This window comes from Schistocerca piceifrons, chromosome 2, assembly GCF_021461385.2.
Source record: "Schistocerca piceifrons isolate TAMUIC-IGC-003096 chromosome 2, iqSchPice1.1, whole genome shotgun sequence".
In the NCBI taxonomy this organism is placed as follows: domain Eukaryota; kingdom Metazoa; phylum Arthropoda; class Insecta; order Orthoptera; family Acrididae; genus Schistocerca; species Schistocerca piceifrons.
In genome coordinates, this window is record NC_060139.1 from 258620441 (window position 1) to 258637271 (window position 16831).

Here is a 16831-nt window from a genome sequence, read left to right on the forward strand (position 1 = left end):
TTCTTCCTGTAATACTAAAAACAACTTTCAGCACAGTAGACACACTCTTCCATCATGTTAACCTGTTTAGTGTTATCTAGTGTTGCCAACTGTGCGGTTTTTAACAAACTCATACAATACCAGGAATATGTAAGTTGAAAGTGCTGCATGGAAATGAAAATGTGTAAGATTACTGGATATCATGACCGCGTGCTATGCTAACAACTGTTATCACATAAACTCAAACAGGTTTCAGCATCTTTGTGCCACGGTCAGTGGTATTCTTTATCCAGTTCCGTAAAATGAAAGCATGTTTTAAGGAATAATTATTCTAACAAAATTAGGCCTGAAACAGTTTTTTTGTCTTTTGTTGTCATTACCTAATTTTTCTACATTATTGGTTTATGGGGGAATGTCTATACATTATTGGTTATCGGTAGTATCTCATATCCAAAAATTTAAAGAGAGTCCACCACATTTGTTGAAGACGTCGCCCGGTTGCATTCCAATAAGATGTTCGAACATTTTATACACCAGCAGAAACTCAAGTTTCCCAAAAAACTGTGCCTGTCCAAGACTGTTTATGCGCAAGAATAGAAATCTTAAATGAAGAGAATTATAAATTAGCAACTGTACATCGTAGAACCAATATTTAGAAAGGATGTGTTGTCAGATATGTAAAAAACAACAATAAATTGAAGACTCTTACGTTAAACTTATTACGTCACTTTCACGATTTATGTTTGTAAGCAAACTAGCTTAGCGGCTGCTGCTTCGTTCGCTTAGATTGTATGGTCTGCACAGATTTCTTCTGTTTTTCTTTAATCGAATTTTTACATTGTTCACATATTGTAGTACCTTCTGAACTATTCGCACTAGCCTTAAAGCTACAGAAGAATGGTCTTTTACGAATGTGCTTCCTACCAAAAGGCGATTCCGGTTGCTAAAGTCCAAGGCTTTTACTAATTATGCCTTGTGCTTTCTTGTGATGATATTTCCGTAGAAACTTTCATCCCCTAACACATATTTCTTTGTATCTAACCTAGAAATGAAATATCAGTTTTCATAGATCTTGCTTTAATTTTTTTTTAATATAACGAAATATTTGATTAAAAATTTTCATCCATTGTTTCACCCCATAGGGGTTGAGTTTCCAAAAACAGTGAAAAACGTATTTTTTTATTTCTAACAGAGAAACAAAACACAAATTTCATAGATTTAGCTTTGGAAATGCTTTCATAATGAAATAATTTCATAAAACTTTTCACTCCCTATTTCACCCCCTTAAGGGGTTAAATTTACAAACTTACTGCTGTACGTATTATTTTTATTTCCAGCCGAGAAGTCAATACCAATTTTCATAGATACTGGTTTAAAAATTCTTTAGTAGATCTTCAATAATGATTTACTTTCAAAAAAACTTTCACCCCCTATTTAACCCTTTCAGCGGTTAAATTTCCAAAAATGCTGAACGCATATTTTTTTTACATATTTCTCACTGAGAAACCAAATACAAAATTTCGTAGTTTTAGTTTTAAAACTGCCTTAATAGCAACATTATTTTAAGAAGCATTTGGTCCTATATTTTACCCCATTATGAGGAGAATTTCGAACAGTCCCTTCATAAACGATAAGGTCCGAACCCTCTCCAAATTTCAAGTTTTTCTCCTAGGAGGTTTGGGCTGGGCGAGGATGAGTCATTGAATCAGTCTGGCCCTAGTTCGCATCCTCCTAAGGATCGAATTTCCAAACACAGTGAAACATGCATTTTTTCATTTCTAAATAAGAAGCCAAATTTCTGTTTGCATAGATTTAGCTTTAAAAATGCTTTCAGAATTAAATATTTTCATAAAACTAGCTGAAGCCTGCCAGAGACTGTGATCATATGTGTGTGTGAAGAGTTGCGTTTGCGTGACTGTGTGTGTGTTTGTGTCTGTCGTATATTTTTGATAAAGGCCTTGTTGGTCAAAAGCTTACTTTGTGACAGTCTTTTTCTTGTGCCTATCTGCGACTCAGCATCTCCGCTATATGGTGATAGCAACTACCCTTTTCATAATGTTGTTACATTCCATCCCGGATTTTCCACTGTTTGAAATGTGTACTTTTTATTTCCAACTGAGAAGTCAAATTCAAATTTTCATAGATTTGGCTTTAATAATGCTTTGATACCGTATATCGTCTCCTTAGGGGTTGATTTTCCAAAAAAAAACAATGAAACACATATTTCTTTGTTTGTAGCCGAAAATTCAAATACCAATTTTCTTAGGTGCAGCTGTAAAAAAACTTAAGTACTGTAATTCGTTAATAATTAATTATTTAAAAAAACTATCTATCACTATTTCACTCTGACAGAGCTTAAATTTCCAGAAATGCTGATATACGTATTTCTTTACTTCTGACCAGGAAAATAAATACCAATTTTCGTAGATCTGCCTTGAAAATTGCCTTCACAGAGACATGTTTTCAAAAAACCTCTCATTCCCTGTTTCAGCTTGTAACGCCGGAAATGCATATCCTCCTATTTCCCTCTATTGTACTATAATTTGTTTTCCTTATTTTTGCTACCTGAATATATGATATTTCTGTGTCTTCACATATTGTAATTGTTTTACTATTTGTATATATATATATTTATGCACTCATGTTGATGTATAATTGGTTTGTTTCGTAAATATTATTTGTATTTTTACGCTGGGTCTTGCCTAGGGAAAACTGCTATCGAACGATTACGTCGATAGGTCGTGTGACGAATCAAAGTGTGTAGGATCTTTGGTAGTGTTAACTCTGCCGCGTGGAGCGCGGGCAGAGCGGTGAGAGTGTGGCGGGAGTAGCGAGTGGAGCAGGTGTGTTGTGTGACGCTCCCGCGAGTTGCCGCGCTTTCGGGGTTTGGCAGCATGTAATTGCGCTCGACTTGCGATGATAGTTTCTGACATGGTGTCGCGGACGGGAAACATTAACTAGCGCACATCAAGAGCCCGTTTCGTCTGGTGACCGTGTCGAGAAGAAGGCGCGCCAACATCCAGCTTCTGCAACAGCGACGGCCGACAATGAGTGACTGTCGCCACCTCCTCGACCGACGGCTTCAAACCTTCAATCAACCGACAAGGAAGACTGGACGCACGTAAAGTTTTAGAGCTGTATGGCAGACCTCAGCTTTTAATCTTGTTCCATTTTCGTAACTATAATTACAGCAACTTAGCATGAACGTTTGTTGCTCATTGTCCCAATTGCATCACCAAGCAGAGTCCCTTCCTTTTCCGAAATGAACCCGAGTGTCGTTGAAATTCAAACGCCAGCATTAAAGTAATATAGCTAACTCGTTTTCACTGCTTTAATTTCAAAGTTCAATTATGGCATTAATAGCTGGCTACAATATTCAGATTACACAAGCACGAATTAAGAGTGCGAGCTTTGTTACCGTATTTTAGCTTACCTGTGACTGCAGCTCAGCTTGGTACGTACTAAATTTTACTATTGTTAATTGTTCAGAATCATTTAATTCAAGTTCAAAGTTAAATATCTTGTTTCTAAATTGCGTAGAGTCAAGTTGCTTTTGAAATGATTGTTGAGGTAGTCCAAGACTAACCGTATTTTACTGGATTTCGATGTGCTTCAGAAAGAAAGCTCACTATTAACTTCAGTCACTAAATTAATTTTCGATTTTCCGGTTTTATTAATTCTTTTGCTAAATTAAGTCAGAGTGTAGCGAAATTTATTACTTCTGACAAACTTTCAGTTTTCACACTACACGTGTCAACCTTCAGTTGCCACGCTTCTAGTGCTAATTATATGTGTAATAACCTTTTTTTTCAGTTATTATAGTAATTGTCCATAGGACTGGCGACCGTGATTTACCCCAAATCTCAAACATCTAATTACCGCTAGTTAATTGTTAACGTAACGGCCGCACATTTACTTTCTTCATTAACTTTACCCCTTTTCAAAATTAATTTCCACCAGTTTCATTTGCATTTTTTCTTTCATTTAGATGTAACCCTTTCCTCCCTCTTTACCGACAGATTAACTTCGGTGACGATTGCTTTTCCCAAATTTCCATTAGGTACACGCGGTTTAATTTTTCACTGTCATTAAGGTCGATAAGTGAGGGGGAGGTTACACGTGGCGACCGTGACAGGACAATCTTCAGTTTTGAGGTTGTTCTGGACACGAATTTGGCATTGGTGCAAATGTCGTAACAAAGTACTGGTTACGTACAGGCCGTTACGTCAGCGAGAATAAGTAGTGGGAGTAGTCCTAATTACATTTGAGATTTTGCATTTATATTGAAAATTATTAAAATGAGTGAAGGCAACAATTACCAAAATTTGGTAGACTTGGATACGGAACAATCGGTCGAACAGTGGGAAACGCGCACAGCGGTACCCATTGTTCCGGGGCAGGCGGCTAGCATGAAAGATGCGACCGCCGAAACGCAACAAAGAGCAGAAATGGAATTCCAGACTTTAGAAAATGTTTCGGAATCGGAAGTGAAAATCAAATCTGAATCCCTTGATGACGAATACGGGGGGACAATGAAAGAGGAAGCCGCTACGGAAGTAAAACCGGTGGTTTCCGGGAATTTAACTGATTTATTGAATGTTTTGATTAACGAAATCAAGAGTCAATCGGCAGAAATTAAAGATCAGGCTGCCAAGCAAGAAGCTCAGGCTGCCGAGCAAGCAGCTCAGGCTGCCAAGCAAATAGCTCAGTCTGAAAAAATTGAACGAATACTAGACAATCAGAACAAAGCTATTAATGTTGTTAACAACAATGTTGAAGTTGTTAACACAAAAGTTGATAAAATCAAAGACGATATTGTCGTGATTAATACCGAAATCGGTAACCTTAAACAGGAAATGATAGGCGTTCAGGCGGAAATTGCGAGCATAAATACTCGTTTTGATTCCGAAATTAGCAGAATCGAGAAAAGTGTAGGAGACGCAGTTGCTCCGATCATCGAGAATAAGGTGACGGAACAAATTCAATTAGTGAGAAAAGAGGATCAACAGAAGGTGGAAACTTTAAAGGCTTTAGTATCCGAAGTAGATACCAAAGTGACGAAGCAGGCTAACACCTGCGAAGAGAAAAAGAGGGAAGTGGAAACGCTTGCGACAACCACTTGCCAAGTGATTACGAGGGTGTCGGAATTAGAAAGGAAACTTGACGAAAAACAGAGCTATGTGCCAATCTGTGCACATAGTTCGGAGTTGTTGACGAAAGAGGAGCGGTTCGACCCCTTGAAAAAAGGCGGTATACACCCGACGGATTTCATTAAAAATTGTGAAAGAGTTTTACCCAGATCATGGACTAATGAGAGAAAAATTAATGCGGTTATTGATGTGTTGGCTGGTGATGCCAAGCGTTGGGGCCTAAACCTCAACATTACGAACCTGACTTTTGACGAGTTTAAAAATTTGTTTCTGGCTGAATACTGGTCAGAGCAAAAACAGCAAAGTGTCTGGCGCGAATTTGTCGTATCGAGGCCTTTCGATGCGAATTCGCGCGGCTCGATGAAGGAGTTTTGTGAGGGCTGGATCCGCAAGTTGGAATATTTGCGTGATCGCCGCACGGAATCCGAAATAGTCTGGGAACTCTACAAAAAGCTTCCAGATGATACAAAACGCTACGTAGGAAGCAATTACAGGACAATAAATGATTTCCTGGAAAGAGTGGAGGACGAGGACAATTGGCGCAATAATCGCGACAGTGGCAGAGGCCGTGGTAACAACAACGGGTACCACAGCAACCACAACAACGATAACCACGGGAATAATGCATACCGCAACCATGGCAGCAATAACAATAATGGTTCGGACCGTAATAACAATCGGTACAATGCAAATAATAACAGGAATGACGGAAACCAGTATCATACTAACGTGATACGGGCTTCACAGAATAGTAATAACGCCAGAGGGTGTGATCAGCCGCCTCAGCAGCATCCGGGGACTGTATCTGCTGGGACGAGACAGGGAAACCATTAGCCGCGCCGGTGAGGGGCCGACCGGGCGTGGAGAAATTTTGGCGGCCCAATAACAGTAGAAAACTCAGGTGTCGTCGTTATGAAAATTCCGTATGGAATAATCAACGGCGGGAGAGTGTGCCAGTGTTAAGAGAAAGGAGTGCGCCCACAAGTAGTAGATCAGCTGTATACACGGCAGTAGAAAATACGTTCACTGTCTGTGAGAACAATTCAAGTAGTGTTCCGGAAATCGATTATAAGGTGCCAGCTGTAATACCCACAGCGGAACTGGAGATTGAGTTTAAGAATGATTCGCAATTGTTGAGAGAAGATCAGATGTCGGATAACACGTCCGTCATTGAGCGAGGGGATGCAGAGAGGGATGAGGTCTGGTTAAGGCAGTTCGGTCGCTTATACGACGAACTAAGAGATTATAGGGGCCTGTACGGGAGAAGCATTTATGGAGAGCGCGGGCAGAATTTGCCGCGTCTCGTCCCACAGGAAGATAGTATTTGTGAAGTGATGGAAAGTTCTGGCCCTAACCGGCAGACTTTACCAGAAATAGTTGATGTTAATGGGGAGCACGAGCAAGATTCGTCGTGTTTCGTCCCGCAGGAGTTAGATGTTGAAGGAGTAACGGAAAGTTCTGGCCCTAACCGGCAGACTTTACCGAAAGTTATAGTGGTAGAAGTAGCCGACCCATCCGACGCAAACCTCCAGTTTAAACATTGCGAGAGTATTAAGGAGAAAGATTACGAAAATTTTAGTGATAGCCGGACACGATTGGTAGAAAAGCACATAGATTACAGCGTGTATGAGGTTAGAGCTGACATTATACAGTCAGACGATAGCAGTGTGGGTTGCGCAGATCCAGAGGAAGTAATTTCAGATGCTACTGGGCACATGTCTCCAGGTAGATTGGCAGATGAGATCAATCTGATTAAAGAGGAATCAACGAAGGTGACAATTAGTGAATTGATAGCAAAGCAACACTCACTAGTTGACGAGTTACAGGAAAAGGTTTCGGTATTGGAGGCGACGCTACAGACTAAGCCTCAGGACAAACGTGTTGAAATTAAAACTGTATGTGAACAGAGGCTGAAAAAGCCGCCAGATAAACCGGATTTAGGATCAAAGCCGGATGGTTTTTTCTGGAATAACCTGGATATAGACGAGGATTTACTGTGGGAAAATAAAGAAACAGTCGAGGACAAGTGTAGACAGATAGTAGTGTCTGTTAATATGCACGACCTACAACTAAACGTGTTGATTGACACCGGTGCAGAATTGAGTGCTGTATCTGGGAAAATATTTGAGTTACTGAAAGACAGACCTGGCATCGTAGTTATGCCAGTAACAGGAGTGAAAATTATCGGTGCTACTGGGAAGGCCAGTAAACCGGTCACAAACCAGATTTTTGTCAACTTCGAGATATGTGGGGCACGATTTGAACAAGAGTTTGTCGTCGTGCCAGACTTAAGTACGGAAGTAATTATTGGGTTAGATTGGCTATTAAAGTACCGTGCAGTGATTAATTGCGAAAGCAAAACTTTGACATGTATGTCACTAGATAAAACAATGGTAGTTGGTTTTGACGAGGCAGGAGGCGGTGTGCATAGGCAATACCAGCCTATACACATTGTTAACTGGCCGGATGACATTGACGTAGGAATGAGTTTGAACTGCCATAACATGAGGAATTTCGGCATTGACAAAAGTGTAGAAAGTGAATTGGAAGAGATAATCAAATTCCCTCCACGGATTAACATTAGTATTGGTGTGAAAAAAGATCGTTTGCGAGAAGTAATGAAGCTAAAAGCTGATGCTCGCATACGTCGTCATGACGCTAAAGCGCGTTTTGCTAAGTTTGCAATCGGAGACTTAGTACTTGTAAAAGCTCATGAGAAATCGAGCGAGATAGACCATGAAATCTCTAAATTTAAGTTTGTTTATAATGGACCATTGTAGACCTGAAATTGTACCAACCAAGGATTGATTAGTACCACAGATAGGGTAATTTGTACAGTATGTAGATATAGAGTGTAAGATTTAAGGATGTGCCATGTGGCGATGCTTTTGCCTGACCTAGAGGTCATTAAAGAAGTTGTAATTAATAAGTAATTTATGTTGATTAAATGATTTAAGAGTTACTGAATATTAATCAATTTGAAAATCCAAGCTGCTAGTTTAAGTTTTCAGCTGAGTCACAGTAGATTAAGGAATGTAAATATGATTTTGTAACTAGCTGTAAGATTTCATGAATATGTGTTTTACTAGTCATTGCCGATGTACTTAGACGCTGTTTTAAGTTTCAGGCTAGTACATGCGTGTGATGATGGACAGTGTTGAGTTATCCACTGTGATAGTATTAAGGGACTCCTTGAGATTACTCGGGAGTGAGTTTTTCCTAAAGAATTCAGTGAAACGGACGTTCTGGAAACGCCGTCACAAGGGCGAGTGAGATCAAGCGTGCCGCACACGCGGGCGCAACAATACTGGCGAGGCGAGCCGCTGTCGGCTCTTGTGCCGCTGTTGGCTCTTGTGCCGCTGTCGGCATTCTTTGTATTTGCGAGTACGGAAGGCGGAGTTGTTTTTCTTCCCGGACAGCTGATATGAAAGAATTCTGTTGTCAATATTTATGTTTTTGTCGATCTGCTGTATATTATTTTCTTGTTTAGCGTTAAATAGATTCTCGTGACGAGAATATTAATTATGAAAAGGTTATACAAAATGTGTAGTCTATTTAATTATTTATTTGCGTATTTTGATCTACCGGTTTTTATGACCATGTACTCTGATTAATTTTGTAAATAGTATTCCATTTCATGATAGTGTTACGGATTTTGACGATTTTGGAATAGCTAAACCATTTTCTATATCTTCTATGAATTTTGATATGTTGTCAACCTGTTTTATTTTGTGCAAGATGACAGAGTGGAATAAGATTAGGAGTTTCTCCACTCAATTATTATTGTCTAAAAATTGGTTTATGGTTAATTAGACGAATGCTAAATTTTTTTGATGTTTTGAGCATATGCATTTCCGCTGTTTCTTTTTTGGGACATTTTCTGAGTCTGTTTACGTTACACGAACATCCTCAGACAATGTGGGGCACGTGTAACGCCGGAAATGCATATCCTCCTATTTCCCTCTATTGTACTATAATTTGTTTTCCTTATTTTTGCTACCTGAATATATGATATTTCTGTGTCTTCACATATTGTAATTGTTTTACTATTTGTATATATATATTTATGCACTCATGTCGATGTATAATTGGTTTGTTTCGTAAATATTATTTGTATTTTTACGCTGGGTCTTGCCTAGGGAAAACTGCTATCGAACGATTACGTCGATAGGTCGTGTGACGAATCAAAGTGTGTAGGATCTTTGGTAGTGTTAACTCTGCCGCGTGGAGCGCGGGCAGAGCGGTGAGAGTGTGGCGGGAGTAGCGAGTGGAGCAGGTGTGTTGTGTGACGCTCCCGCGAGTTGCCGCGCTTTCGGGGTTTGGCAGCATGTAATTGCGCTCGACTTGCGATGATAGTTTCTGACATGGTGTCGCGGACGGGAAACATTAACTAGCGCACATCAAGAGCCCGTTTCGTCTGGTGACCGTGTCGAGAAGAAGGCGCGCCAACATCCAGCTTCTGCAACAGCGACGGCCGACAATGAGTGACTGTCGCCACCTCCTCGACCGACGGCTTCAAACCTTCAATCAACCGACAAGGAAGACTGGACGCACGTAAAGTTTTAGAGCTGTATGGCAGACCTCAGCTTTTAATCTTGTTCCATTTTCGTAACTATAATTACAGCAACTTAGCATGAACGTTTGTTGCTCATTGTCCCAATTGCATCACCAAGCAGAGTCCCTTCCTTTTCCGAAATGAACCCGAGTGTCGTTGAAATTCAAACGCCAGCATTAAAGTAATATAGCTAACTCGTTTTCACTGCTTTAATTTCAAAGTTCAATTATGGCATTAATAGCTGGCTACAATATTCAGATTACACAAGCACGAATTAAGAGTGCGAGCTTTGTTACCGTATTTTAGCTTACCTGTGACTGCAGCTCAGCTTGGTACGTACTAAATTTTACTATTGTTAATTGTTCAGAATCATTTAATTCAAGTTCAAAGTTAAATATCTTGTTTCTAAATTGCGTAGAGTCAAGTTGCTTTTGAAATGATTGTTGAGGTAGTCCAAGACTAACCGTATTTTACTGGATTTCGATGTGCTTCAGAAAGAAAGCTCACTATTAACTTCAGTCACTAAATTAATTTTCGATTTTCCGGTTTTATTAATTCTTTTGCTAAATTAAGTCAGAGTGTAGCGAAATTTATTACTTCTGACAAACTTTCAGTTTTCACACTACACGTGTCAACCTTCAGTTGCCACGCTTCTAGTGCTAATTATATGTGTAATAACCTTTTTTTTCAGTTATTATAGTAATTGTCCATAGGACTGGCGACCGTGATTTACCCCAAATCTCAAACATCTAATTACCGCTAGTTAATTGTTAACGTAACGGCCGCACATTTACTTTCTTCATTAACTTTACCCCTTTTCAAAATTAATTTCCACCAGTTTCATTTGCATTTTTTCTTTCATTTAGATGTAACCCTTTCCTCCCTCTTTACCGACAGATTAACTTCGGTGACGATTGCTTTTCCCAAATTTCCATTAGGTACACGCGGTTTAATTTTTCACTGTCATTAAGGTCGATAAGTGAGGGGGAGGTTACAAGCTCCTTAGGGCTAGAATTTCGAAAAGTTCCTTCTTAAACGACGCCTACAGTATAAGATAAAAACCCTACCCAAATTTCAAGTTTCTGTCCTCAGCGGTTTGGGCTGGGCGATGATGAGTCAGTGAGTGAATCAGTGAGTTAGAACATTGCCTTTTGTATATAAAGATTAAATATGATTTTTTAGGTAATTTTTAAGAAAGTAATTAAGAGATTTATTAATAAATCTCGACTCATTTCGTTATTAATGTCCTTCTCAAAAGAACAGTTCTGTATGGCAGTGAATATGGGATTCTACGTTAGTCACAATTTGAAATCCAGAAGGGTATTTCACTATATGTGCCATCTACCATTCCAACGACTACGTATTAAGATGAAACGAAAAAACTGTTACCTACTTGGATTCAATTTCAGCTGAGGAATTTGGCTGTGTATAACAAAACATATTTCCATAGATATTTTTTGTCTTCTGCGGTGCAATTTAAAATTGGTTCATATTATCTGCAACTGGGAAGAAATAGTTAACGGAGTTAGGAAAACTAAAACTAAACTAAACTCCTTCCGAACAGGCCATTAAGGCCCAACGGTACCGACCGGCCGCCGTGTCATCTTCGGTCCACAGGCGTCACTGGGTGCGGATATGGAGGGGCACGTGGTCGGCACACTTTTCTCCCGGCTGTATGTCAGTTTGCGAGACCGGAGCCGGTACTTCTCAATCAAGTAGCTCCTCAGTTTGCGTCACAAGGGCTGATGCACCCCGCTTGCCGACAGCGCTCGGCAGACCGGATTTTCACCCATCCAAGTGCTAGCCCAGCCCGACAGCGCTTAACTTCGATGATTTGACGGAAACCGGTGGTACCACTGCGGCAAGGCCGTTGGCAGTTAATGGAGTTGCCATACATAATTATTTTCTGCATAGAGGAAAATCACTACTGCTGTTCCTTCGGGTTCAATATAGGCTGCTTCCAATCAATAAATAATTTACCCTGTTAAATGATAAAGCTCATATAGTTCTCTTAGTTGTGGATCCAAGCATCGTAATCATGTTAGTAGAACTGCACCCCCTTACAGTGGGTGATGTTAAGTCCCATAGTGCTCAGAGCCATTTGAACCATTTGAACAGTGGGTGATCGCATGTTACAAGCAACATAGAGACTACTAAGCTGATAAAATAAACGAAGCCAAACTTGCCAGGTATGCCATTCAGATGGTCAAGATATATACATATTGAGTGAGCTACCGATCTTTGTGTTTTTTTGCTTCAAATATCAGATAGTCATACTGTCGTGTTGATATGTCGATGAGATGGTCATACCTCATCGATTATTTCACGTATGTGCTAGAGGCAAGGTTTAAATATGCCGATTGGATCTGTGCAGACTAACCTGTAATCTGAGAGTCAGAGAAGACGCCAGCGTTGTTGACCAGGATGTCGACGCGGCCGAGGTTGTCCTTAAGCCAGCAGAAAGCCGCCTGTATGTCCTCCTCTTTGCGCAGATCTGCCTGGACTGCGTGCAGCTTGCCAGGGTACGAGTTGGACTTAGCAATGGCCTGAAACCAAATATGTACCAAAAAACTGTCTGAAATGTGTGGATTCCCTACACAATATACTACCACAGGTACAGTACTTCACTTGAGTCAAAATTCAACACTCTGATATACAGCCTTGGAAAAGGGACGAAAGCAAACGCAAAATCATTGCATTTGTGAGCTCGTCAGCTCTTGATGTGAACATGCAGATTAATTCTGGTACTCCAGAGAATGAAATTCCAGGTGGGTGTAGAGAAGTTTTTCAAGCTAAAATGGCTGGGGCAAGAGCCAGAGTTGAAGCCAAGGCAGGCTATCACGCAATATCTCGGTTGGAATGCCAATGAGGAAGAACAGCTGATGCATGTAGAATGGTCAGACCAGAGTTAATTGCCACACACCACCCAAACTGAATGGATGGCCAAAGTAGCGTTGCAGCAGAGTGGCGTCGTGGAGAAGGGAGCATAACATCATTTTTTTTTTTTGACCACGCACAGTAAAGTAACAACACGTAAGTTGTGTTCAAGAGCGGCTATTCAGCAGGCAGACGGACCAAACTGGAAACTTAACTTTAAGACTGGAATTATGAGACCGCAGTGTGGTGTAGAACTTTGACAAGTGCAGGAAACTAGGGCACACTCGATCATTCTCAACGCATGATAATGTGATTTACATGGAGCAACTGGCACAAGAACCCTGACTTGAAAGCTTAGTTCTCAGTTGGCAGCTAACCAGTCCCGAGGTGGGACCTGTGACGTACCATCAGCGACCTGCCAAGATGACTTCGACCTACAATGCAACAGCCAGCCTGTTCTGAAGTACTTGGCTGACGAGGGCGGCTGGCGCCTCGTCTTTGCCTAGAAGCCTTTGGTGCATCCCATCACCAGGCCACCTGGAGGCCTAGCTGATCATACCTGTTGCGCTGCCAAACCACCACCTTTCCAGGGAAACACACTTGCTCCCATCCCCGTACCAGAGTATATGAGCAGATACCTCCATCACTGGCCCTCCTCTCGCTGAGAGACCGTGACGTAACTCTTCGAGACTACGGCCATCTCGTGCAGATCTATGGGTTGCCTTTCCGGACTGTGTGAAAATAACACTAAAGAAGGATATAAATTTCTTTTCACTTTTTCTGATTTATTGTCGCGATACGTTGGAAGAATAACTTTAGCATGAGTGCTGTAAATTTATTTCTTTGTACAACTACATATCTGTTTACGTCCTTCAGTGGTCATGAGTGTATTGTTTTGATGCTGCTTGATTTCAGGTTTATTAACAGGTTGTTTAAATTCTTTTTCTGTGAACGGAATGATATGAAGTCATAATTTTCATGAAACTGCAAATCGATGTTCTTGGAATCGTTGATAGTGTAATGTGAAGCGAGATGGACTGAGTGGTGTAGAAACATGTCGCTAGGTCGACAGAGAAAGCATCAACAAAGAGTTGGGAGCGAGAACGAGAAGGTGATTCTCGTGCCTCGCCTGTGCTAGTGCGTATTGTGTATGTGACCGACGTAAAATACACTACTGGCCATTAAAATTGCTACACCATGAAGATGACGTGCTACAGACGCGAAATTTAACCGACAGGAAGAAGATGCTGTGATATGCAAATGATTAGCTTTTCAGAGCATTCACAGAAGGTTGGTGCCTGTGGCGACACCTACAACGTGCTGACAAGAGGAAAGTTTCCAACCGGTTTCTCATACACAAGCAGCAGTTGACCGGCGTTGCCTGGTGAAACGTTGTTGTGATGCCTCGTGTAAGGAGGAGAAATGCGTACCATCACGTTTCCGACTTTGATAAACGTCGGATTGTAGCCTATCGCGATTGCGGTTTATCGTTTCGTGACATTGCTGCTCGCGTTGGTCGAGATCCAATGACTGTTAGCAGAATATGGAATCGGTGGGTTCAGGGGGGTAATATGGAACGCCGTGCTGGATCCCAACGGCCTCGTATCACTAGCAGTTGAGATTACAGGCATCTTATCCGCATGGCTGTAACGGATCGTGCGGCCACGTCTCGATCCCTGAGTCAAGAGATGGGGACGTATGCAAGACAACAACCATCTGCACGAACAGTTCGACGACGTTTGCAGCAGCATGGACTATCAGCTCGGACACCATGGCTGCAGTTACCCTTGACGCTGCATCACAGACAGGAGCACCTGCGATGGTGTACTCAACGACGAACCTGGGTGCACGAATGGCAAAACGTCATTTTTTCGGATGAATCCAGGTTCTGTTTACAGCATCATGATGGTCGCATCCGTGTTCGGGGACATCGCAGTGAACGCACATTGGAAGCGTGTATTCGTCATCATCATACTGGCGTATCACTCAGCGTGATGGTATGGGGTGCCATTGGTTACACATCTCGGTCACCTCTTGTTCGCGTTGACGGCACTTTGAACAGTGGACGTTACATTTCACTTGTGTTACGACCCGTGCCTCTACCCTTCATTCGATCCCTGCGAAACCCTACATTTCAGCAGGATAATGCACAACCGCATGTTGCAGGTCCTGTAAGGGCGTTTCTGGATACTGAAAAAGTTCGACTGCTGCCCTGGCCAGCACATTCTCCAGATCTCCCACCAACTGAAAACGTCTGGTCAATGGTGGCCGAGCAGCTGGCTCGTCACAATACGTCAGTCACTACTCTTGATGAACTGTGGTATCGTGTTGAAGCTGCATGGGCAGCTGTACCTGTACACGCCATCTAAGCTCTGTTTGACTCAATGCCCAGGCGCATCAAGGCCGTTTTTACGGCCAGAGGTGGTTGTTCTGGGTACTGATTTCTCAGGATCTATGCACCCAAATTGCGTCAAAATGTAATCACATGTCAGTTCTAGTATAATATATTTATTCAATGAATACCCGTTTAACATCTGCGTTTCTTCTTGGTGTAGCAATTTTAATGGCCAGTAGTGTAGCTGTTTGAACGGTGATAACGTTTTGCGATTCCTTTTGCGTACCGCGGGCAAAGAATTAAGTGTCGCGTTAGTTATTAGTCGGAACTGCTACTCGACAGGTTAAGCTTAAGAGCTATGACGTGCAGACAGCTAAGATACGTGAACGCTGGCAAGTGCACTATTTGATGCAGTATTTGATTGTAGACAGCACAGATGGTTTATTGCGTACCGTGGACTGTAAAACTAAACAGAAACTTGCTAACGAATTTCCTTGTCATGAACTGATATGAATAACTTAAATCTCTAATGGGCGATGCGCCGATCAAAAAAAATGGTTCAAATGGCTCTGAGCACTATGCGACTTACCTTCTGAGGTCATCAGTCACCTAGAACTTAGAACCAATTAAACCTAACTAACCTAAGGACACCACACACGTTCATGCCCGAGGCAGGATTCGAACCTGCTCGGTTCCAGACTGCAGCGCCTAGAACCGCACGGCCACACCGGCCGGCTGTGCCGACCACCGCGCAAATGATGTGAGTACACGGTGACCATTGTGCACGGTACGTATTGTGTGACATGTTCCGTGGACTGTCAAGTTACAACGAACTTATTGTACTTTCTTATTGCGGACGGTAGTACTGCGAAACGTGCCGAGCCGCGATCGAACGGAAACTGAGAGGGATCGGTCGCGCCCGTTCTGCTGGCGGAACCTTCCGGAGAGGGACGACGAAAACTTCTCGCTGCGACAGAGATGGATGATGGAAGAGTGGCTGCAGTCTTCGTCTTGGTGATCCGTTGGTCTGGTCGAGGCACATGGTCGGTCAGCCGGACGTTCCAAGGCCTTGTTGTATTGAGTCAGCATGAAGAATTTTAAGAAGGGGCCCGAAGGAACTGTTGCACACCGCCATTCGCCGAATTGTGGACTCTGACCGACATTAAACAGCCACATAAAAATGTGATGGTCGAGATGGCTGTTCGCAACTGTCAGGCTATGTGGATTCTTGTGGTCGTTACAGATTGTAAAAGCGCATTTACTGCTCACTCGATTGACTGTCTTTGTTGTAGTGAAATACGTTACTGGAGCACATCGTGGTTATTGTATTGAATCCACGTGGGTTTGGATGACCGTGCTCGTCTTGACAGGAACTATATTTATATTACATCATGTCCGCTACCAGTAGCTCAGTGGTCAGCGCAACAGACTGTCAATCCTAAGGGCCGGGGCTCAACTCCCGGCTGAGTCGGAGATTTTCTCCTCTCAGAGTCTGGGTGTTGTGTTGTACTAATCATCATCATTTCGTCCCCATAGACGTGCAAGTCGTCGAAGTGGCGTCAAATCGAAAGGCTTGCACTTGGCGAACGGTCTACCCGACGGGAGGCCCTAGCCACACGACACTTATTACATTATGTTGCCTACTGTATATCCTGTTAATCACTTGATTATTGTTGAAAAAGGCGTCGTTCACATGTTAATGAGTGAGCTATCAATTCAAAGTACTAATGGACTTCTTTGTTGTGTAACGATTACCTGTGGTCCTTTTAATATTATCTGTTCAGAAATGCAGGACGGTAACCCCAGTGCGCAAATTTGAAACTTTCTTGTTAATTGGCGGTGGGACCTGTGCGATTTCCGTCTGCCATGTTAGTTAACAGGATTTGTTCCTTATGTAATGATTATCTGTGGGCGCTTTAAAATTGTTTGTTCTAA

General features: G+C 42.0%; 1 protein-coding gene across 1 annotated transcript in view; it reads right to left on the reverse strand.

The window, feature by feature from the left end:
- Window positions 1-16831, reverse strand: part of LOC124777826 (farnesol dehydrogenase-like) — a 56890-nt gene that overhangs the window by 20944 nt on the left and 19115 nt on the right. Inside the window, exon 2 of the mRNA XM_047253349.1 lies at window positions 12065-12230. Coding sequence (XP_047109305.1) covers window positions 12065-12230 — 166 coding nt within the window. The remainder of the gene's footprint in view (window positions 1-12064; window positions 12231-16831) is intronic.